The 25,107-nt window shown below is 39.6% G+C and overlaps 1 protein-coding gene and 1 pseudogene across 1 annotated transcript; one reads left to right on the top strand and one right to left on the bottom strand.

Annotated features, from left to right (window-relative positions):
* Nucleotides 1–678: 678 nt before the first annotated feature.
* On the bottom strand, nucleotides 679–2,111 carry LOC105532111 (annotated as a pseudogene).
* Nucleotides 2,112–23,591: 21,480 nt separating this feature from the next.
* LOC105532121 (putative BMP-2-inducible kinase-like protein) lies at nucleotides 23,592–24,823 on the top strand. The gene is given in 2 exon segments (XM_011970210.1): nucleotides 23,592–23,973; nucleotides 23,976–24,823. Coding segments are annotated over 2 exon segments (1,230 nt in total).
* The last annotated feature ends 284 nt before the right edge of the window (nucleotides 24,824–25,107 follow it).

Here is a 25,107-nt window from a genome sequence, read left to right as displayed (position 1 = left end):
ATTGATATTATGCCTCTATATCTTTTATATGTATTCTTTCTCAATTTTCCTATCATGCAAAACAATAGAAATCTCAACACATTCGCACCTGGTTCTGGTTACCCAGTAATATTACTTGTGTGCAATTAAACAAGAGACCAAAACCACAGAACAAGTGCACGTGGTAGGGATTATAGGGTAGGGAACGGATATAAAAACATAGAAGTGCAGATTTTACCAGAAACCTCAAGAATCTATGTCCCATGTCTGGAGCAAAAGGCTATTGGCCAGCTTAGGTCCCTTTACCCATCCCTCCTATTCTTGGACCCCAAAGCAGGGCCACTACTTTTACTTTTGAACCTGGGGTCCTCAAAATGAGTGTGTGAAAAGTCTGTAAACACAATCTGGTTGAAAAACAGATGATGCAACACATCTACACTAACTGTCTGACAGTTAAATTCGTGTTACAAAAAACTAACTTTAAGACTATTTTTGTAACATTTTTCAACAGGGAAAACAACACGCTCCTCAGGGAAAGGTGAGGGGTTGAGAAGACAGACAGGCCCTGGGTAAAAATTCTTATGACAGCACCTGGAGTTGACAGGCTTACCTGGGAGAGAACACAGGCACTGCCACACCACCACAGAGGACAGCTGCTATCTGGGGTTAGCAGACCAGTTCACATGCCACACAAGGTTGCTATAGATCCAAGTCATAAGAAATCTTCCAGCTCATCATGAAACAACTCCCACCGATCTTCAGTCTGTCACTTCGTCGTCCCCACCTGAAGCCAAAAGCATAAGCAACATCTCACCCAGCTCAAAGATGACAACCTCTTCTTCATTGTCAAAGGGGTTGCTGTTCTCTCTTTCCTCAATTAGTTCCCAGAAGTGATTCCTTTGTTGAACCCCTTAATGTTCCCACTTTGTGTCTCTGTGGCTCCTCTCTCCTCTTTACCCAGGCCTGTAAAAACAGTTCCCTCCAAATGGGCAGCTCCCACATCCTTCATCAAAATACCTGCATGCCTTGTTGCTCATTGTTTCTTTGTATTTCTGAAGAGTTTCTGCTTCTCTTCTTTCTCCTCCACCCAGTACTCACTTGGAATGACAAAGTTAGATGTTATCTGGTATTCTGGGCAGGACTTTATGATCTTGCTCTCAAATTGCTTAGCCCTCCTCCATGTGCAAATGCACTTGAGACAGTAGGTGTGGTTGCAGATGGAGAGGACCACAAAGCAGCGCTCGCTGGGGTTGGCTTTCTCATAGACCACCTCCATGCAGATCCCGCACACCATGTCTTTGCTGTGCTGCACAGCAAATGAGAGCTCTATGTCTTTCTCATGTGCCTCAATGCACGATTTTACATGCTGTGATCTCTGCGTAGCATCCATTGGATGCAGGACCTGTGGCCCACACATGTCACATGAATCTCCGTGGAGATACACACAGTTATCCCCATATCAGCACTCTCCCACCGCAGCATGGGGGCACAGCTGTTTCTTTGCTTCCAAGGCAATTTGCTTTTCCTCTGATTCTTCCTTGGTCACTGGGCCCTGCAGGGGTGCTTCAGTGCAGGAAGGCCCCATAAGACCACAGTAGGGTTGCCCAGGAACAAACTCAATAGCATTCACCCAGTCCTCTGAACCTGCTCCTACAGTTGCAAAGTTTGAATTTCTTCACTCATCTTCGCTTGTATTCATTTCGCCTATTGATGAGAGACTTGAGGAAGCAGCAAGGGATGACTTTGTAGTTAGCTCTGTAGCAGTTGCTTCTTCCTGTTTCAATGGCTTGCTATGTTCATATCTGCAGCGGTCACCATAAACACATTACCCTTACTGAAAATACTTGCACACTACACCATACGGACTGTCAGAGAGGTCATGCGAGTATCCACAGTTACCTTCGTCCTTACAAACCCCATGCATAAAATACCTGCAGGTGACCTGTTTAGTCCAGCTGTGCCACCGCTGCCATGGCTGCCCAGCCATTGCTGCCGTGGCTGCCGTCGCTGCCACCGCCCCCTCCGTCCGCCCCAGGGGATGAGGCGGTGACTGTGGGGACCTGGGTCGGGGAGGCCGCTGCTGCTGCTGCCGCTCCTGCTCCTAATGCTGTGGCTGTTGTTCTCGGAGCAGCAGCCTCGCCATTGCTGTTTATCCCACACAGCAAAGCCCCGGAACTTCCGGGATTATATAGTTCCTGTCTGGCTGCTGGGAGAAGACCACGAGGCCAGGCGAGGAGAGGAGAAGGAGACTGAGGCACTCACTCGGTCCCCACCAGCTCTGCCCTAGCTAGAATTTTGTTGTTGTTGTTTTGTTTGTTTGTTTGTTTGTTTGTTTTTGGTGCGGAGTCTCGCACTGTCGCCCAGTTTGGAGTACAGTGGCACTATCTCGGCTCACTGCAACCTCCGCCTACAGGGTTCAAGCAATTCTCCCTGCCTCAGCCTCCCGAGTAGCTGGGATTACAGGCGGCTGCCATCACACCCAGCTAATTTTTGTATTTTTTAGGAGATACGGGTTTCGCCATGTTGGCCAGGCTGGTCTTGAACTCCTGACCTCAGGTGATCCACCTGCCTCTGCCTCCCAAAGTGTTGGGATTACAGGTGTGTAATCCAGACTTTCTCTCTCTTTTATGGAAATCTAACTAGGTGGGGCCAGGCACGGTGGCTCACGCCTTAATCCCAGCACTTTGGGAGGCCGAGGCTGGTGAATCACTTGAGGTCAGGAGTTCGAGACCAGCCTGACCAACATGGCAAACCCTGTCTCTACTAAAAATACAAAAATTAGCTGGGTGTGGTGGCATGGGCCTGTAATCCTAGCTACTCCAGAGGCTGAGGCAGGAGAATGGCTTGAACCTAGGAGGCGGAGGTTGCAATGAGCCAAGATTACGCCACTGCAATCCAGCCTGGGCAACAGAGTGAGACTCCGTCTCAAAAATAAAATAAAATAAGAGAGAAGATGCAAGTAAGTATAATCAGAAATGACAAAGGTGACATTACAACTAATCCTGCAGAAATACAGAAAAGCCTCAGAGACTGCTGTGAATATTTCTATGCACACAAACTAGAAAATCTAAGGGAAACGCCAAAATTCCTAGAAAGACAAAACCTCTCATGATTGAAGCAGGAGGAAATAGAATTCCTGAACAGACCAACAGTTACTTATAAAATTGAATCAGTAATAAAAAACCTACCATCCAAAAAAAAAAAAAAATCTCTAGACCAGATGCTTTCACAGCTGAATTCTACCACATACAAAGAAGAGCTGGTACTAATCCTACCGAAACTGTTTTAAAAATTTGAGGAGGGATTCCTTCCTAACTCATTCCGTGAAACCAATATCATTCTGATACCAAAATCTGACAAAGACACACACGAAAAGAAAATGATAGAACAATATCCCTGATGAAAAATCAAGAAGAAAGGGAAGCAGAAAGAAAGAAAAGGCATCCAAATAGGAAGAGATGAAGACAAATAATCTCTCTTCACTGATGATACGTATCTATACCTAGAAAACCTTAAATATTCCTCTAAGCCTCCTAGACTTGACAAACAACTTAATTAGGTTTCAGGATACAAAATAAACATACAAATGTTAATACCATTTCTATACAACAATAACATTCAAGCTGAGAACCAAATCAAAAATGCAAAAATTCTCAGAAAATACTTGCAAACTGAATTGAGCAGCACATCAAAGAGATAACCTGCCATAATCAAGTAGGATTTATTCCTGAGATGAAAAGATGGTGCAACATATGCAGATCAGTAAATATGATTCACCACAAAGAGAATTCAAAACAAAAACTAAATTATCTCAATAGATATAGAAGAAGCATTCAATAAAATCCAATATTCTTTCATTTAAAAAAAACAAAAAACAAAAAATTCTCAACAAGCTAGGCATCAAAGGAACATACCTCAAAACGATAAGGGCCATCTATGAAAAAGGCAAAGCCTACATCATACCAGATGGACAAAAGCTGGAATCATTCTCCTCGAGAAGTGGAACAATACAAGAATATCTCACCACTCCTTTTCAACATAGTGCTGGAAGTCCTAGCCAGAGAAACCAGGCAAGAGAAAGATATAAAACACATTCAAAGAGGGAGTCAAATTTTCTCTCTTCACTGATGATGTAATTCTATACCTAGAAAACCTTAAAGGTTTCTCCAAAGGACTCATATACCTGACAAATGACTTTAGCCAAGTTTAAGGATATAAAATCAGTGTACAAAAATTAGTAGCATTTCTATACAACAATGACATTCAAATTGAAAACCACATAAAAATGCAATCCCATTTAAAACGGCCACAAAAATATCTAAAAATATATCTAACCGGTAAGATGAAAAATCTCTAAAAGGAGAACTACCAAATACTGCTGAATGAAATCAGAGATGATACAAATGGAAAAATATTCCATGCTCATGAATTGGAAGAATCAATATCATTAAAATGTCCATACTGACCAAAGCAATCTAGAGAGTCAATGCAAATCCTATCAAACTACCAAGTCTTTTCTCACAGAATCAGAAAAAAAGACTATTCTAAAACTCATATGAATTCAAAAAGAACCCAAATAACCAAAGCAGTCCTCAGCAAAAAGAAGAAAGCTGGAGGCATCACATTACCTGACTTCAAACTATACTACAAGGCTACAGTAAGCAAAACATCATGGGACTGGTACAAAAATAGATGCATGGACCAATGGAATGAGTAGAGAATGCAGAAATAAGGCCACACACCTACAACCAAATGATATTTGACAAAGCTGACAAAAACAAGCAGTGGGGAAAGGACATCCTGTTTAATAAATGGTGCTTGGAAATATAACTAATCATATGCAGAAGAATGAAACTTGATTCCTACTTCTCACCATATGCAAAAATTAACTCAAGATGGATTAAAGACTTAAATGTAAGACCTCAAACTAAAACAGTCCTAGAATAAAACTTAGGAAATACTCTTCTAAATATTGACCTAGGCAAAGAATTTATTACTAAGTCCTCAAAAGCAAATGTAACACAAGTGAAAACTGACAATTGAGACTGAATTAAACTAGAGAGCTTCTGAAAAGCAAGAGAAACTCTCAACAGAGTAAACAAATACCCTACTGAATGGGAAGAAAATGTTTGAAAACTTTGTGACTGACAAAGGACTGAAACCCAAAACCTATAAGAAACAGAAACAAGTCAACAAGCAAAAACAAATAACCCCATTAAAAAGTAGGCAAAAGACATGAACAGGCATTTCTTAAAGGAAGGCATACATGTAGCCAACAAATGTATTTTAAAAAATGCTCAACATCACTAACACCAGAGAAATGTAAATCAAAACCACAATGAGATACTATTTCATACAGGTCAGATTGGCTATTAATAAAAAGTCAAAAAGTAAAAGATGTTGGCAAAGTTGTAGAGAAAAGGGAATGCTTATACACTGTTAGTGGGATGGTAAATTGGTTTAGCTCCTGTGGAAAGCAGTTTTGAGATTTCTCAAAGAAATAAAAATAGAATTACCATTCTACCCAGCAATCTCATTACTGGGTATATACATGATATCATTCGGATATTTTTCCCTTCCAAATTTTATACTGAAATATGACCACCACCCCCCCACCACCCAATGTTGGAGGTAAGGGCTGGTGGGAGGTGTTTTGGTCATGATGGCAGATCTCTCATATGAATGTCTACGTGTCTTCCTCATGGTTGTGGGTGAATTCTTGCTCTATTGGTTCATATGAGAGCTGGTGGTTGAAAAAAGCCTAGCATTTCTTTGGCTCTCTCTCTTGCTTCCTCTCTCACCATGTGATGTACCTTTTTCCCCTTCACCTTTTGCCATGATTTTAAGCTTCCTGAGGCCCTTACCAGAGCAGATCATGGCTCCATTCTTCTTGTAGTTTGTAGAACTATGAGCCAAAATAAACCTAGTTTCTTTATAAGTTACCCAGGCTCAGGTATTCCTTTACAATAATGCAAAATAAAATAATACATATCCAAATGAAATAAATTGTTCTACCAAAAAGACACATGCACTTGTATGTTTATCGCAGCACTATTCACAATAGCAGAGATATGGAATCAACCTAGGTGCCCATCAGTAGTGGATTGGATAAAGAAAATATGGTACTTACATACCATGGAACCCTATGCAGCCATAAAAAAGAATGAAATTATGTCCTTTGCAGCAACATGGATGCAGTTAGAGGTCATTATCCTGAGTGAATTAATACAAAAATAGGAAACCAAATATTACATGCTCTCTCTCTTTTTTGTTGTTTTGTTTTGAGATGGAGTCTCACTCTGTCACCAGGCTGGAGTGCAGTGGCACGATCTCGGCTCACTGCAACCTCCGCCTTGCAGGTTTAAGTGATTCTTCTGCCTCAGCCTCCCAAGTAGCTGGGATTATAGGCAAGTGCCACCACACCCAGCTAATTTTTGTATTTTTAGTAGAGACGGTGTTTCACCATGTTGGCCAGGATGGTCTCAATCTATTGACCTTGTGATCTGCCTACCTCGGCCTCCCAAAGTGCTGGGATTACAGGCTTGAGCCACCACACCCAGCCTTATGTTCTCTCTTATAAGTGGGAACAAACCACTGGGCACACATGGATATAAAGATGGGACCAATAGACACTGGAGACTCCAAAAGAGGGGAAGGAGGGTTGAAAAACTATTTGTTGGGTTCTATATTTACTATTTGGGTGATGGGATCAATTGAAGCCTAAACCTCAGCATCATGCAATATATCCATGTAACAAACTGCACATGTATCCCCTGAATCTACAATTTTAATTTTAAAATGCAGCTCCTTCCAGGTGTGGTGTCATGTGCATGTAGTCCCAGCTAAGGCTTAAATGAGAAGATAATTTGAGCATAGGAGTTTGAGGCCAGCCCAGGCAACACATCAAGACTCCATGTCAAAAAATAAAATGTAACTCCCTGTTTCTCCCTGGAAGAGGTCTGTGCCACTCATCTAGTGTCACAACTTTTTTTTTGGGGGGGGGGTGTTGGTTTGTTTGTTTGTTTGTTTTGTATTTTTAGTAGAGACGGGGGTTTCACCATGTTGGCCAGGCTGGTCTCGAACTCCTGACCTCGTGATCCGCCCGTTTCAGTCTCCCAAAGTGCTGGGATTACAGGCGTGAGCCACCGCACCCGGCCTAGTGTCACAACTTTTACAGCACCCTCCCAAAGAACTCAATCCTAAACTTCTTAGCTCTGGGAGGAGAAAGCACTAGGCATACATGAGTCTCCTTAGATGACAGAACAAAGATGTGGTCTTAACAGGTATGCAAACATATTTACAAATGACACCCTCTTAGAGCAGTGCAAAAAAGGGGCAGGAATATGCAGCTCCCATTTTCTCTCCATAAGGGGTGTATCGCACACACTCCCAGTGGCTACTTGACAGCCTGAGTTCTAATAAACTTGCACTGGGGAGCCAATGAGGCAAACAAACAATAGCCCACTGGCAGCTGCAGCCAGAGCTTGGCAGTTCCTGAGCCTTTTCTCTGGCTCACCCCAGGCCTGCCATTCTTCCTGGAAGAAGTTTGGCCATGCACTGGGTGCCACAACTTCTATACTCCCACCCAAAAGACTATCTTCTTAACAAACTATCTCTGAGAGTTAATGAAGCTTTGTATTCCTTAGTGACCCTGGACAACAAAAAACAAAGAGGTGGACATACGATGGGTTCACATCCAGCAGCTATCTCCTTAGGATCAGAGGGTGCAGCCTGAACATGAAATCGAATTTTGCCACACATTCACTATCTGGCTTAGTGCAGACAGAGTGGGAGATTAACATCCATGCTCAGCTTCACTGTAAAGATATAAGTAACTGAAACATAGAACCAATACTCCAACCATTTTAGCTACATCTAGAGAGTCTGGCTCCTACCTTTCTGAACTTAAAGTACTGAAAGGATATGGCATATCCTAAGCTCCAGGTGGGCACCAAAAACAAAGACAGCAGCCTGGACAAACACAAAGATTTAGGAAGCACCTTAAAATCTTTGGCTGGATGGATTGGCAATGCCCTTCTCCTATATGGAGCCAGTCTGACAAGACTGGGAGACATAGTGGTATTAGCTAATGCACAGCAACCAACATGAAAAGTCAAGAAATATTTTAAAACAGGGGAATATGTTCCAAACAAAAGAACTAAATAAAATCTCCAGAAACCAACCTGAGTAAAGTAATGTTATTTACTTGATAGAGAACTCAAAATAATGGCCATAAAGATGCTCACCAAAGTCAACAAAGCAATACAAGAACAAATTAAGAAGTTCCACAAATAGAAAGTAGAGAAGGGTACCAAACAGAAATCATAAATCTGGAGGAATATTATGAATAAATTGAAAATTGCAGTAGAAGGAGCTCAACAGTAGACTACATCAATAAGAAGAAAGGATCAGTGAACTCTAAGACAGGTCACTGAAAATCATCCAATCTGAGGGAAAGAAAGGAAAAAGAGGGAAAAAGAGGGAAAAACAGTGAAGAAAGCTTAAGGGACTTATGTGAAACCATCAAGCTGAACAACTTATGCATCACTGATATGCCAGAAGGAGAGGAGAGAAAGGGATGAAAAATATATTCAAAGAAATAATGGCAGAAAACATCACAAGCCTGGAAAAGGAAATAGAAAGCCAGAATCTGAAATCTCAAAGGACACCAAATAAGATAAATCTAAGGACACTCACACCAAAACGTAGCATAATGAAATTATCCAAAGTTAAAGACAAAAAGAGAGCGCTGAAAACAGCAAAGGAAAAGTGAATCATTACATGTAAGGAAACAACTATAAGACTATCAGTGAATTTCTTAGCAGAAACATTGCAGGCCAGATGGGAATGGGATAAAAACCAAGAGGTGATAAAGACTTTCTCAATCAAAAGCTGAGAGAGTTTATCACTACTAGACCTGCCTTACAAGAAACGTTAAAGGGAGTTCTTAAGGCTGAAGGAAGAAGATCCTAATTATTAATGTGAAAACATATGGAAGTATAAGACCCACTGGTAAAAGTAAATACATTGTCAAATTCAAAACACTCTAATAGAGTAATTGGAGTGCATAAATCAATGATATTTAGTATAAATATTGAAACATGAAGCTATTAAAACAATTAAAGCTACAAGAATTTGTTAAGGGATACAAATTATAAAAAGATGTAAAGTTTGCCATCAGAAACATAAAACATGAGAGGAAGGGGAGTAAAATTGTAGAATCTGTATATGTAATCAAAATTGTTATTATTGTTTTTATTTTTCACGCCTCTCAGCTCATACCTATAACATTTTTTATCAACTTAAAATAGCCTGTTATAAGATGATATTTTTTGTTTTCTTTTTTTTTCTTTTTTTTTTTTTTGAGATGGAGTCTCACTCTGTCACCCAGGCTGGAGTGTAGTGGTGCAATCTTGGCTCACTGCAACCTCAGTCTCCCGGGTTCAAGTGATTATCCTGCCTCAGCCTCCCAAGTAGCTGGGACTACAGGTGTGCACTACTAAGCCTAGTTAATTTTTATATTTTTGGTAGAGACAGGGTTTTGGTAGAGACGGGGCCAATCTGTTGGCCCGGTTGGTCTCAAACTTCTGACCTCAGGTGATCCACCCACCTCAGCCTCCCAAAGTTCTGGGATTACAGGTGTGAGCCACCACGCCTGGCCAGTATAAGATGTTCTATGTAAGCTTCATGGTAACCACAAAAGTCTATAATAGATACACAAAACATAAAAAGAAAATATCCAAAGCATATTACTACAGACAGCCATCAAATTACAAAAAGAGAGAAAAAAAAAGGAACAAAGGATTTACAAAACAATAAAAAATAATTAACATAACGGCACTAGTAAGTCCTTATTAATAATTACTTTAAACATAAATCAATTAAATTTTCCAATAAAAAAGAATAGCAGAATGGCTTAAAAACAAGACCCAAATATATGCTACCTCCATGAGACTCACTTCACCTTAAAGGAAACTCAGACATAATGTGAAGAAATGGAAAATGATAGTCTAACAAAAAGAGAATAGGGGTAGCTATAATTATCTGAGACAAAATAGACTTTAAGGGCCAGGTGTGGTGGCTCATGCCTGTAATCCCAACATATTTGGAGGCTGAGCTGGGTGGATCACCTGAAGTCAGGAGTTAGAGACCAGACTGGCCAACATGGTGAAATCCCACCTCCACTAAAAATACAAAAAAATTATCCAGGCATGGTGGTGGGCACCTATAATCTCAGCTACTTGGGAGGCTAAGGCAGGAGAGAATTGATTGAAACCAGGAGGCAGAGGTTGCAGTTAATTGAGATCATGCCACTGCACTCTAGCCTGGGTGACAGAGTGAGATTGTCTCAAAAAAAAAAAAAAAAAAAAAAAAAAAGACTTTAGGGGAAAAAAACTATAAAAAGAGATGAAAAATGTCATTATATAGTAATAAACGAGTAAATATATTGAGAGGATGTAGCAATTGTAAATTTATATGCACCCAACATTATAGCACTTAAAATATATGTACAGCAATAATTAAGACATTCAAAGGGAGACAAAAACTGCAGTGCAATAATAGGAGGAAACTTCAATATTTCACTTTCAACATTGGACAGATCATCTAGAGAGAAAATCAATAAGGATACATTGAACTTGACCTACTTTAGACCAAATAAACCTAACAGACATATGGAACGTTCAACCCAACAGCAACAGAATACACATTCTTCTCAATGCACATGATACATTCTTCTGATAGAGTATATAATAGGCCACAGGCCAGGCACAATAGCTCATGCCTGTAATCCCAGCACTTTGGAAGGCTGAGGTGGGAGGATCATTTGAGCCCAGCCCAGAAGTTCAAGGCCAGCCTGGGCAACATAGTGAGACCCTATCTCTAAAAATATGTATGCATGTGTTTGTATATATGTGTGTGTGTGTAATAGGCCACAGAACAAGTCTTAACAAATTTAAGAAGACTGAAATTATATTAAGTATGTTTTCCAAAGACAATGTTATAAAACTAGAAATGCATAACATAAAGAACCATGGAAAATTGGCAGAATTTACAGCTTTGGGAGATTGAAATAATGGCAGGTGAGAAAGTGATGCACAATAACAGTTCAGTGGTATTAAAAAATATTTCAACTCTTATACTCTCACAGGTAGAATGAATTGTGTACTGGCCACATACAGAAGCATTGCTTTGATTATCTTATATTTCAAGTTAAGGTCCAAAAAAACTCCAGCTGTGAAAGCAACATAAATGGATTTTAAACCGTCTATAGTTCTTAATCTCTTCTGTTAAGTTTCCATGCCTGGAGAAGCTAATGCCAACTCATCATGTGATAATTCAATTTGTACAATAAATTATGAACCTGGAAAAAAAAACACGGAAAATTAACAAATATGTGAAAATTAAACAATATGCTCCTGAGAAAATATTAATATTAGGGCAAAGAAGAAATTTTAAAATATCTTGAGACTAACAAAAAAGGAGACGCAACATACCAAAACTTAAGAGATGTGGCAAAAGTAGTTCTAAGAGGAAATTTTATATCAATAAATACTAAATCAAAAAAAAAATCTCAACTAAATAACCTAATGCTACACCTCAAATATTAGAAAAAGAAGAACAAATTAAACCCAACGTTAGAAGAAGAAATGACAAAACAAAAATCAGAGCAGAAATAAATGAACTAGAGTCTAGAAGAACAATAGAACCAACATGGCACAAGTATACATATGTAACAAACCTGCACGTTATGCACATGTACCCTAGAACTTAAAGTATAATAATAAAAAATAAAAAATAAAAATAAAAAAATAAAAAAAAGAAACATTAGTATCAAGGAGAAAAAAGTAAAGGCTTTCTTATTTCATTAGCCAAAAAAAAAAAAAAAAAATCAATGAAACAGTATTTTTGCATGCATTAATCAAACTCTCTTTATCCCCTCCTTCCCCACTCCCATTCTTCCCAGCCTCTGGTAACCATTAATTTACTCACTATCTCCATGAGATCACATTATTTAGCTCCCACATATGAATGTGATCATGTGATATTTGTCTTTCTGTGCCTGGATTATTTCCCTTAACATCATGTGACTATAGTTTCAAGAATGTATTGTATATTTCAAAACAGCTAGACTAGAAGATTTGGAACGTTTCCAACACAAAAAAGTTAGATGTTTCAAGCAATAATTATCTGAATTACCCTGATTTGATCATTATACATTGTATGCATGTATCAAAATATCATATATACACCATACATTTGTACAATATTATGTATCAATTTTAAAAATGTAAGAAAAGATCAATGAAACTAAAAGTATTTGGTAGAGCTAAATGAATTTGACAAACTTTAACTAGACTAACAAAAAGAGAGAAGACTCAAATAAATAAAATCGTGAATGAAAGAAGGGACATTAAAACTCATAACACAAAAATACGAAGGATAATCAGAGAAAACTATAAATAATTACACGTCAACAAAGAGGAAAACCTAGAAAAAATGGATACATTTCTAGAAACATAAAACCTACCAAGACTGAACTAAGAAGAAACTGATTATCTCAACAGACCAATAATGAGTAGGGAGATTGAATCAGTCATAAAGTCTCCTGTCAAGATAAAGGTCAGGACCAGATGGCTTCATGACTGAATTCCACAAAACATTTAAATAAGAACTAATACTAATCCTTCTCAAACTCTTCCAAAAGGTTGAATAGGAGAAAATACTTCCATACTCATTCTATGAGACCAGCATCACCTTGACACCAAAGCCAGACAGACACTACAAGAAAGAAAAACCTTACAGTGCAATATCACTGATAAACATAAATGCCAAATTCCTCAACAAATACTAGCAAACCATATTCAACAGTACATTAAAAGGATAATTCACCATGATCAAGTGAGATTTATCTCAAGGATACAAGGTTGGTTCAACATATTCAAATCAGTAAATGTGATTCACCATATTACAGAATAAAGGACAAAAACCATATGATCATCTGCATAAATGCAGAAAAAGAATTTGACAAAGTTCAACATTCTTTCATGATAAAAGCTCTCAACAAATTAGGTATAGAAAGACTGTTCCTCAACACATAAAGAAAAGTCATATATTACAAGCTCACACCTAACATCATACTCAATGGTGAAAAGTCAAAGGCTTTTGCTCTAACAGAAGGAAAAGACATGGATGCCCACTCTCACCACTTCTTTTCAACATAGTAATAGAAGCCCTAGCCAGAGCAATTAGACAGAGTAAACAAAAGGCATCCAAATAGAAAATGATAAAGTGATAAAGTATCTGTTTGCTGATGACATGAATTTATATACAGAAAATCCTGAAGATTTTGCCAAAACTGCTAGAATTGATAAATGAATTTGGTATAATTGCAGGGTACAAAATCAAGTTACAAAAATTAGTAGCATTTCTATACACTAACAATGAATTTAAAAAGAAATTAAGAAAACAATTCCATTTATAATAGCATCAAAAAATACTTAGGAGTAAATTTAACCAAGGAAGTGAAAGATCTATATACTGAAAACTTTAAAACTTCGATGAAAAAAAATTAAAGAGGATGCAAACAAATGGAAAGATATCTTCTGTTCATGAATTATAAAAATTAATATTGTTAAAATATCCATACTACTCAAGGTGATGTACAGATTCAATGAAATCTCTATTAAAATTCTAATATCTTAGCCAGGTATGATGGCTCACGTCTGTAATCCCAGCACTTTCGGAGGCCGAGGTGGGCAGATCACTTGAGGTCAGGAGTTTGAGACCAGCCTGGCCAACATGGAGAAACCCAGTCTCTACCTAAAAATGTAAAAATTAGCCAGGCATGGTGGTGGGAGCCTGTAATCCAAGCTACTTGGGAGGCCGAGGCAGGAGAATTGCTTGAACCCATGAGGCAGAGTTGCAGTGAACTGAGATCATGCCACTGCACTCCAGCCTGGGTGACACAGTGAGACTCTGTCTCAAAAAATATATAGATATATATAATATCAGTCTTAACATAAATAGAAAAAACAATCCTATAATTTGCATAGAACCACAATAAAAACTAAATAGCCAAAGCACTATTGACCAAAAACAACAAAGCTAGCTAGAGGCATCACATTACCAGATTTCAAAATATATTATAAATCTATAGTAATTAAAACAACATGCTACTGGCATAAAAACAGACACATCAGGCCAGGCACAGTGGCTCATGCCTGCAATGCCAGCACTTTGAGAGGCCGAGGCAGGTGGATCACGAGGTCAGGAGATGGAGACCATCCTGGCTAACATGGTGAAGCCCCATCTCAACTAAAAATACAAAAAAAAAAAAATTAGCCAGGTGTGGTGGCACGTGCCGGTAGTCCCAGCTACTCGGAGGCTGAGGCAGGAGACTCGCTTGAACCCAGGAGGCTGAGGTTGCAGTGAGCCGAGATCACACCATTGCACTCCAGCCTGGGTGACAGAGGGAGACTCCGTCAAAAAAAACCAGACATATCAACCAGTGGAATAAGATAAACATCCCAGAAATAAACCTACGCATCTATGGTCAATTGGTTTTGAACAAAAATACCAAGAACGTGCAATGGGTAAAGGACAGTTGCTTCAATAAATGCCACTGAAAAAACTGGATATCCACATAAAAAAGAATGAAAATGAGCCATTATCTCACTCCTTATACAAGAATCAACTCAAAATGGATTAAAGACTTAAACATAAAACCTGAAACTATATAACTACTAGAAGAAAACATAGGAGGAAATTTCCATGACACTGACGTGGGCAGAGATTCCTTGGATATGACACCAAAAGCACAAGTAACAAAAGCAAAATTAGACAAACAAGATTGGAATAAGCTAAAAAGCTTCTGTACTGCAAAGGAAACAATTGAGTGAGGGGAAAAACCCAGGGATTGGGAGAAAATGTCTGCAAATCATACATTGAATAAGAAAGTAATATATCCAAAACCTACAAGGAACTCAAACTACTCAATAACAAGAAAACAAATAACCCTTTTAGAAAATGGGTAAAGGACTCAAATAAACATTTCTCAAAAGACATACAAATGACATCAGATATATTTAAAAATGCTCAACATTTCTAATCATTAGATAAGTGCAAATCAAAACCACAAGATATCACCTCACACCTGTTAGCCTATTATCAAAAAGATGAAAGATAAATGTCAGTGAGGATGTGGAGAAAAGGTAACACTAGCACACCATCGGTGATACTGTAAATTAGTACAGTCATTTTAGGAAATAGTATGAAGGTACATCAAAAAACTAAAAATAGTATTACCCACCCACAGCTCCAATAGAAAATAAAAAACAGAAGAGAGAGGATAAAATTGGCCTATACCACCTCCTCCAGTTGCAGAAACATCTGTACCGCCTCCTTCAGTGGCAGGAATAGAGACCCTGATACAAAGAATTTTATGCTCTTGCTGCCATAGCTGGAGAGCCCTTACTTAGGACCTTGCGCTTTTCCTATTTCCGTAAGGCCTGATCCAAATAATCCACAGCAGCTTATTCATGAACACACTCCACTAGAGTTTAAGTTGTTGAAGGAATTAAAAGCAAGTGTGGCAAATAATGGCATAAAGAGCCCATTCCCCTTAGGATTGCTAGAATCTGTGTTTGGTGCTATGCGTCTTTTACCCTTTGATGTGAAACACTTGGCGCAAACTTGCTTGTCCACTAGTGCATATCTGACATGGAATTTAAATTGGCAAGAAATGTGTGCAGACCAGGCTAAACAGAACCGTGCTGCTGTACACACAGACATTACAGAGGATACGCTACAGCTATCAGTCCCTGTCCAGGCTCTGCTATAACCAGCACGGACCTAGGGAGATGTGTATAAGAGACAGATCAGTCCCTGTCTTAAGCAGGCAGCATTAGAAGAAGAGTTCTTAACCTGCTCAGTAATGCAGAATCAGCAAGGCAATCAGGTGTATGTTCATAAAAAGATAAGAAAACGGCATTAGAAGTCGAAACCGCTTGGCCAAGCAGGCGTTTGGCAGATAAAAAGGCTCAGCAGCAGAAAAGTTTGCCGCGACCAAGCCCGCAAGGTCCACCCAGGCCGGCAGCATCCCAACCCCCCATCCCCCGCCCCCGCAAAGGAGGGAGGGAGCGGGGCAGACACAGGCAAAGCCTAAGCAAGTACAAGGCGGCCGCAGCCCAGGGCCTGCATCGCTGCCCTGGACCTGCACCGCTGCCCTCTGGCTCTGAGGGCAGCCCATAGCAAAACTTCACGTGTTACATCCCAGGCTATGATTCTCTGCTAAAACTTTAGTAAAATGTAAGAAATTGAAAAACCTCTTTTCTAATAATGGCTACTGTTATCTCTCTCCTACCCCTGACATAGCTTTCCAAATTCAATTTAAGTAAAACAGTAACCTCTGAAGGGAGAGAGGTTACAGAGGGCCTATGAATTTAAGAGTAATTAAAAGCTAGGGATGTAAAACCACACATTACCCTTTAAAGGAGAACTTTAAACGTAATTAAATGATATTTGTTAAATTAGAAGGTAAAAATGTCGTGTCCTTCTCAGAAAGTGAAGAAAAGTTGTGTCGTGAAAACTCATGCATAAATGACTGTCTTAACCCACTGATTACAGATAGTCTTTGATTTGTACTTGTTAAAAGAGTCCTAAATTGAGTTCCCCAGCTAGTGAGTCACTGTTTTCAAGACTGTTTGCCAGATTAAAGTCCATAAAGTTAGTCAGCTTGAAAACTCAATTACGAGATTTAAGCTGTTCTGCCTGTGGCTTTAGGCACATGGTTAAAGTATATTATTTAAGTCTCTGCTTCTAGAGATGCTTTCAGATTTTCTTTTTAAACTTCTTGTTACTTATTTCAGCTTGCCATCTTAATAATTAATGCAACCAGTTGCTAAGTTATGACCCTGATATCATCAGGATTCCTTTAAGTAAAAGGCAATTCGAAGCGGTATTGCACTCCCCCATACTTAATGCTTTAACACTGTTTACTGATGGGTCTGGTAAATATGGAAAAGCGGCAGTCTAGTAGAGCCCACATAATTCAATCACTTGATATGAGTTTACTAGCACTCAGAGAGCTAAGGTTACTCTGTTTATTTATTAAAGAACTTTTACAACCTTAAGTTCACTCTGGACTTTCCAGCCTTATGTTGCAAATATAACCATCAATTAATGGGGTCGAGACTTACAGCATGGGATATGAGACGTACAAATGAAAACTTTGATGATCCAGGATTTAAAATGTTGAAGAACATGGGATATCACCGTGGCAAAGGTTTGGGGAGGTTTCTAAAATGAAATCCTAACCCAATATCAGTAACTGGAAAAACAGATAGAAAAGCGCTAGGAGGTCAGGATTTCTGCTGTGGGTCATTGATATTTCTCCTCCGCCCACTGCCTTACCATTAGAATGGCTTAGTGACAAACCCTTATGGGTGGATCAATGGCCCCTAACACAGGAGAAGCTAGATCAACTTCATCTGTTGGTAAAAGAGCAATTGAATGCAGGACATACAGAAAAGTCAGTTAGTCCCTGGAATTCACCAGTATTTCTTATCCCAAAAAGGTCCGAAAACAATAACGATCTCTGGGGTTTCAGCTCAACGCTCAGAGCTAATTGCAGTCATTCAGGTTTTACAGCTCACAGCTTAAGATCCTATCAACATTGTCTGTGATTCAGCTTATGTTGTAAATGTAGCCAGTCACATAGAAATTGCTACAGTTAAAAGTACACTAGACCCAGAACTGCTTAATTTGTTTCACTTATTCTCATATGCTGCATGCTACATGTCAAACAGGTGAGGCAGCTGGTCATGTACAGTGACATTGTCTGTCATCATTTGCTCATATGGAGATACCTAACCAATTAAAAACTGACAATGGACCTACTTATACTAGACATGCTTTTCAAAATTTCTTGCGCTTTGGGCTATAACCCATAAAACAGGAATTCCTTATAATCCTAGAGGACAAAGCATTATAGAACAGGCACATTGAACATTACAACGCATGTTGAAAGGACAAAAAGGGGGTATAGGAGGCCAACTACCACCTCAATCAAAACTACATTTAGCCTTATTTACTTTAAATTTTTTGACTCCTGGTACGGATCTTGGTAAGACTCTAGCAGAAAGACATTGGCAAGTGTTAGAGGAAAAGAGGAAAGTTTATTAGAAAGTGTTATAGAAATCCCTGGAAGAAGGACAATGGAAAGGTCCAGTGGATTTACTGACGTGGGGAAGAGGGTATGCTTGTGTTTTTGCAGGAGATGAACAAGCTGTGTGGGTGCCCTCAAGATGCATGCGACCATGGAATGGGAAACTGGAGGAACCCAGGGTGGCCAACCATGGGCCAGGTCCCTCCGGTACAAGCCATGAGTCAGCTGATCCTGAGTGCAGAGATGGAGAGAAGGCCGAGTGGACTCATGACACAGTTCTAATATTACATTTGTAAAGAATATCACCACTTAATTTACAATTTGTGTTTTTAATTCTTAAGTCTTTTTAGCAGCTAAGAAGGACCAGCTCCAGTGAAACAATACCCAATTGACCTGTAAATCTTGTCAGTTATATAACTGCATTAATCATAGCACATTGCAAACACATAATATCTCTACTTTGATGATTTTGGGTCTCATCTCTGGGCTATGGATTCCTGTTAATCTGGCTGCCACACCTGCTTTGCATTTTATGAAACTTCTAACTCAGCTTACTTACCAAGTCCGTAGAGCCTTAGGCATGATAATTTTTGCTATTGTTTCCTTGGTCACACTAATAACTTCTGTTGTGATATCTTCTGTAGCTTTGCATAGTTCTGTTCAAACAGCTCAGTACGTGGAGAACTGGACACGTACAGCTAACCAAGCATGGCTACTTCAGAATAAAATTAACCCTGAGTTACAAACTGAAGTGCCAATGTTGAAATCCACGGTTCTATGGTTAGGGGAACAAGTACAAAGCTTGCAATTGCAGCAGCAATTGCGTTGTCATTTTAATCACACTCATATTTGTGTAACCAACTTAGAATATAAGCAAAGTGAGTATCTGCGGGACCTTGTGAAAGCCCATTTGCAGGGAGCTTTCACATCCAACATCACCTTTGATATTGGTGAATTACAAAACAAAATTCTTGATTGAAATAGGCAAACTCAAGAGTTTCAGCCTTCTTTAGAAGACTGGACCGAATTCCAGCAAGGCCTGAAGAGCCTCAATCCTTGGACCTATCTAAAGCACCACATTAACATCTTATATGTAGTTCTTGGTGTAATGTTGTTTTGTCTCTGTCTTCTTTTCATGGTCTGTAAAATCAGATGGACCACCAATCAGACAATGAGAGCCGCCCAGCCTGGCCTTACATTCTTCCAATTAATTCATAAACAGAAAGGGGGATATGTAGGGAGCCGAAGGCCTGTGGGACTTGACCAACTCAGCATTCCACTGGAGGCTATATGATCAAACAGCAAACTGTTTATCTTGAATGCAGGATGTGAGCAAACTCACCACTGCTCCTGCTGACAGAATGTTTGCTGGAGGCAATCACTCCCTGGCGCCAAGATTATCTACTTCTAGAGCCTGTTGATCCAGGAATGCAGTCTTGCAAGCCTACTCTGGACTGAGCAGCTGACCCCTTCTTCCACCCCCTTTCTCACTATCTCTTTTGCCTAATAAATACAGAGGGCTGTGTAAAGCTCAGGGTCCTTATCCACTAGAAGCAAGATGCCCCCAGTCCCTCCTTCCAAATATACTCTTTTGTCTCCTGTCTTTTATTCCCACATTTGCCCCCCTTTGTTCAGGCCGCCCTAGGTCCATGCGGGTTACATAGTGGCACCCCGAGCAGCCACAGAATCGGGTGCTCAACATTATTTAACTAGACTTGTTAAGGATATCTGTTTTCCGTTCAGAAAACCAGAGTTTTGATTTGTTTATCAATTGTGATTTTGTTTTAAAATATGTTACTTTCTCGTTTTAGACTTATTATTTTGTTTTCTCTAGATTTTTTCCCCTAACTCTTTGAGACTGATGCTCATTTTTTGTTTGTACACAAAGGAATGCATTGAAGGATTTTGAACTATCTCTTAAATTCAAATATGTTCAAATCCCATCCATTTTGATGTGTGGCAGTCTTGTTTTCTAAGGAGTTTACCTTTGTGTTTTAAATTTCTGGTTCAATAATTAAGAGTCTTTAAAAAAAAACCACAGGCCGGGCGCGGTGGCTCAAGCCTGTAATCCCAGCACTTTGGGAGGCCGAGACGGGCGGATCACTAGGTCAGGAGATCGAGACCATCCTGGCTAACACGGTGAAACCCCGTCTCTACTAAAAAATACAGGAAAAAAAACTAGCCGGGCGAGGTGGTGGGCACCTGTAGTCCCAGCTACTCGGGAGGCTGAGGCAGGAGAATGGTGTGAACCCGGGAGGCAGAGCTTGCAGTGAGCTGAGATCCGGCCACTGCACTCCAGCCTGGGCGACAGAGCCAGACTCCGTCTCAAAAAAAAAAAAAAGAAAAAAGAAAAAACCACAATAAGATACCATCTCACATCAGTCAGAATGGTGATTATTAAAAAGTCAAGAAAAAACAGATGCTGGTGAGGCTGCGGAGAAACAGGAACTCTTTTACACTGTTCGTGGAAATGTAAATTAGTTCAGCCATTGTGGTAGACAGTGTGGTGATTCCTCAAAGACCAGAACCAGAAATACCGTTTGACCCAGCAATCCCATTACTGGGTACATACCCAAAGGAATATAAATAATTCTATTATAAAGATACATACATGCATATGATCATTGCAGCATTATTTACAATAGCAAATACATGAAATCAACCAAAATGCCCATCAATGATAGACTGGATAAAGAAAATGTAGTACATATATACCATGGAATACTATGCAGCCATAAAAAAAGAACAAAATCATGTCCTTTGCAGGGACATGGATGGAGCTGGACGCCATTATTCTCAGCAAACTAATGTAGGAACAGGAAACCAAACACTGCATATTCTCACTTATAAGTGGGAGCTGAACAATGTGAATACATAGACACAGGGTAGGGAAAAACACACACTGGGACCTGTTTGTGGGGGTCGGGGGAGGGAGAGCATCAGGAAAAATAGCTAATGCATGCTGGGCTTAATACCTAGGTGATGGGTTGATAGGTGCAGTAAATCACCATGGGACACATTTACCTATGTAACAAACCTGCACATCCTGAATGTGTGTCCTGGAACTTAAAATAAAAATTTAAAAACCTAAAAACAACAAAAGAAATGAAATCAGTATGCTGAAGAGATATCTGCACTCCCATGTTCAGTGCAGCATTATTCACAATACCCAAGATATGTAAACAACCTAAGTGTCTACCAACAGATGAATTAATTTTTAAAAGTGATATCTATGCACAATGGAATACCATTCAGCTCTTTAAAAACAGGAAATTCTGTCATTTGCAACAACATGGATGAATCTAGAGGACATTATGTGAAATAAGCAAGGCACAGAGAGACAAATACTGTATGATCTCACTTATATAAGGAATCTAAAAAGTCAAACTCATAGAAATAGAGAATAGAGTTGTGTTTGCCAGAGGCTGAGGAAGAAAGAGGTGAATGGGGAAAGAGGAGACATTGGTCAATGGGTACAAAGGTACAATTAGACAGGAGAAAAATTCTGGTGTTATATTGCACAGCAAAGTGACTATAAATATAGTAATGTATATTTCAAAATATCTAAAAGAGAGGATTTTAAATGTTCTCACCACAAAGAAATGATATTTAAGATTATAGATATGCTAATTACCTGATTTGATCATTTCACAATGTGTACAAGTATTGAAACATCACCTTGTACCCCACAAATATATATAATTACTATTTGTCGATTAAAAATTAAATGTAAAAACAAATTAACATCAACAGCAATAAGACACATCAACATCATATATTTTCTGATATGATGCATTGAGAAGATACAACATGTCCTCTGTAGTATTATCATCAAAAATGCATAACCTTAATCTAATCATAAGATTCAACCAATCCAAATTGAGGAACACTCAACAATAAAAGCAGTAAGTGGAATGCAAATTTGGCTCCCAAGTTTCCCTTTCCCCAGTGTTAACCCCTCTTTTTTAGTGTGGTTGTAACCTTTAAATATGACGGGATAATCAATGTCTTGATTAGGTAACATTTTATGGCAAAGGTGATGAAATAGTAACTATTATAATAATGTTACATTATATAAGAATCTCCCATAGCAGACTAGAGATTTATCTGCTGGCTTCCAAGAAGTAAGCTGCTATATTGTGAGAGGTACACATGAGTAGGACCTGAGGGAAGCATCTAAAAACAGAGCAAACCCTTGACAATAGCAAAAAAAAAAAATTAGAAGATTGCAATCCTCAAACTGTTAGAACTATATTCTGCCAACAACCAGTGAATTTGGAAGGGGATCCCAAGCCTCAGATAAGATCATAGCCTCAGGTGACATTTTGATTTCAGCCCACTGATACCTTGAGCAGAGAACTCAGCTAATGCATACCTGGACTTTTGAGCCATGAAAGTTGTGAGGTAATAAATTTATGTTGTTTGCAGCCTCTAAATTTTTGGTAGTTTTATGCAGCAATAGAAAATAATACAATAACTGATACGCACGCTCCAAAACTTTCAAGGTCATGAAAGACAAGGAAAGATTGAAGGCCTGTCGCAGATTAAAAGAGAACAGAGAGAAGTGACAACTAAAGGCAATGTGAGATCCTGAGTTACACATTGGGACAGAAAAATAAATTAGTTCTATAACTGGTGAAATGTAAATAAAGTGTGTAGTTTAATTTAACATATTGTACCATGTTAATTTCCAATTTTTTGTAATTACAGTATGGTTATGTAAGTTATTAACATTAGGGAAAAAAGGGTGAGGGGAAATGAAAATTTTTATCTCCTTTTTAAAATTTCTCTGGACTATAACATTATTTTAGTAATAAAGAGTTTAAAAATAAAACCTGGATGGTGGGAAGCCAAGGAGGGTGGATCATCTGAGGTCAGGAGCTCAAGACTAGCCTGGCCAACATAGTGAAACCCCGTCTCTACTAAAAATACAAAAATGAGCTCGGTGTGGTGGCGGTCACCTATAATCCCAGCTACTAGGGAGGCTGAGGCAGGCAAATGGCTTGCACCCGAGAAACAGAGGTTGCAGTGAGCCCGGATCACACCACTGCACTGCAGCCTGGGCAACAGAGCAAGACTCCATCTCAAAAAAAAAAAAAAAAAAAAGGAAAACCTAAATGGATGATCAGGAGGCTGAGGGCAGTGGCCTCAATAGAAAGACATAGTTTCCTGGTCTAGTTTCTCGACCTGAACCAACGTTCAGAGCCACTGTAAACTGAAATGGGACTGGGTCCCCAGGAGGAAAGATTTGTAACATCATGGCAAGTATACATGGTAATGATTTTTTCAGTCCTTCTCCAAAGGGTCCTACATCCATTTACTTGAGTAATTGTGCACTTAGGAAAGAAGAATACTCAAAAATGTCAAGGACTTTTAGTCACAGTGTCTGTGTTAATACTGATACTCAGATACCCAATTGGCAGGCATCCTAGCTTTCCTATCTGGTATGATTGCCCCTTCTCCTAAGAGCAGTGAAGAGGAAGAGCAAGAGGATGAAGAAGTTCTTCAGGGACAACAAGGAGATTTTAATGATGATGATACCGAACCAGAAAATCTGGGTCACAGGCCTCTCCTCATGGATTCTGAAGATGAGGAAGAAGAGGAGAAACGTAGCTCTGATTCTCATTATGAGCAGGCTAAAGCGAAGTACAGTGACATGAGCCCTGTCTACAGAGACAAATCTGGCAGTGGACCAACCCAAGATCTTAATACAACACTCCTCACCTCAGCCCAGTTATCCTCTGATGTTGGAGTGCAGACTCCTAAACAGGAGTTCGATATATTTGGCGCCATCCCTTTCTTTGCAGTGTGTGCTCAACAGCCCCAGCAAGAAAGAATGAAAAGAACCTCCCTCAACACAGGTTTCCTGCTGCGGGACTCCAGCAGGAGGAATTCGATGTATTCACAAAGGCACCTTTTAGCAAGAAGGTGAAAGTACAAGAATGCCATGCGGTGGGGCCTGAGACACATCCCAAAAGCATAGATGTATTTGGCTCCTCCCCATTTCAGCCCTTCCTCACATCAACAAGTAAAAGTGAAAGCAACGAGGACCTTTTTGGGCTTGTGCCCTCTGAGGAAATAACCGGGAGCCAGCAGCAAAAAGTCAAACAGCGCAGCTTACGGAAACTGTCCTCTCGCCAAAGGCGCACAAAGCAGGATATGTCCAAAAGTAATGGGAAGGGGCATCATGGCACGCCAACTAGTACAAAGACTTTGAAGCCTACCTACCGCACTCCAGAGAGGGCTCGCAGGCACAAAAAAGTGGGTCGCCGAGACTCTCAAAGCAGCAATGAATTTTTAACCATCTCAGACTCCAAGGAGAACACTGGTGTTGCAGAGACTGATGGGAAAGATAGGGGGAATGTCTTATAACTCGAGGAGAGCCTGCTGGACCCCTTCGGTGCCAAGCCCTTCCATCCTCCAGACCTGTCATGGCACCCTCCACATCAGGGCCTGAGTGACATCCGTGCTGATCACAATACTGTCCTGCCAGGGCGGCCAAGACAAAATTCACTACATGGGTCATTCCATAGTGCAGATGTATTGAAAATGGATGATTTTGGTGCCATGCCCTTTACAGAACTTGTGGTGCAAAGTATCACTCCACATCAGTCCCAACAGTCCTAACCAATCGAATTATACCCACTTGGTGCTGCCCCATTTCCTTCTAAACAGTAGATACTTCCGATGGATTATTGGCATTAACTCCTGTTTCAAAAAAGTATGAATAGTTTTATGAATTTGAAAAAAAAATTAATAGCTGTTTACATCATTCGTTCTTAAAGATCAATCAGAATAGGTGATTTTTAAATAAGCCAAATAGAAAAATGAAGTATCTCTACAGGGTAGTAACTTGATGTCTCTTCCAAGCAGGAGAAAAGGAAGCTAAATTGCCAGCTCTAAGGGTTTCTGCTACTGACATCACAACACAGAAATGCAAGTGTGGTACTTCCAGTGAAAGC

Source organism: Mandrillus leucophaeus, unplaced genomic scaffold (genome assembly GCF_000951045.1).
Source record: "Mandrillus leucophaeus isolate KB7577 unplaced genomic scaffold, Mleu.le_1.0 Scaffold931, whole genome shotgun sequence".
Taxonomy (NCBI): Eukaryota; Metazoa; Chordata; class Mammalia; order Primates; family Cercopithecidae; genus Mandrillus; species Mandrillus leucophaeus.
This window is presented reverse-complemented; position numbering and strand designations above follow the sequence as displayed.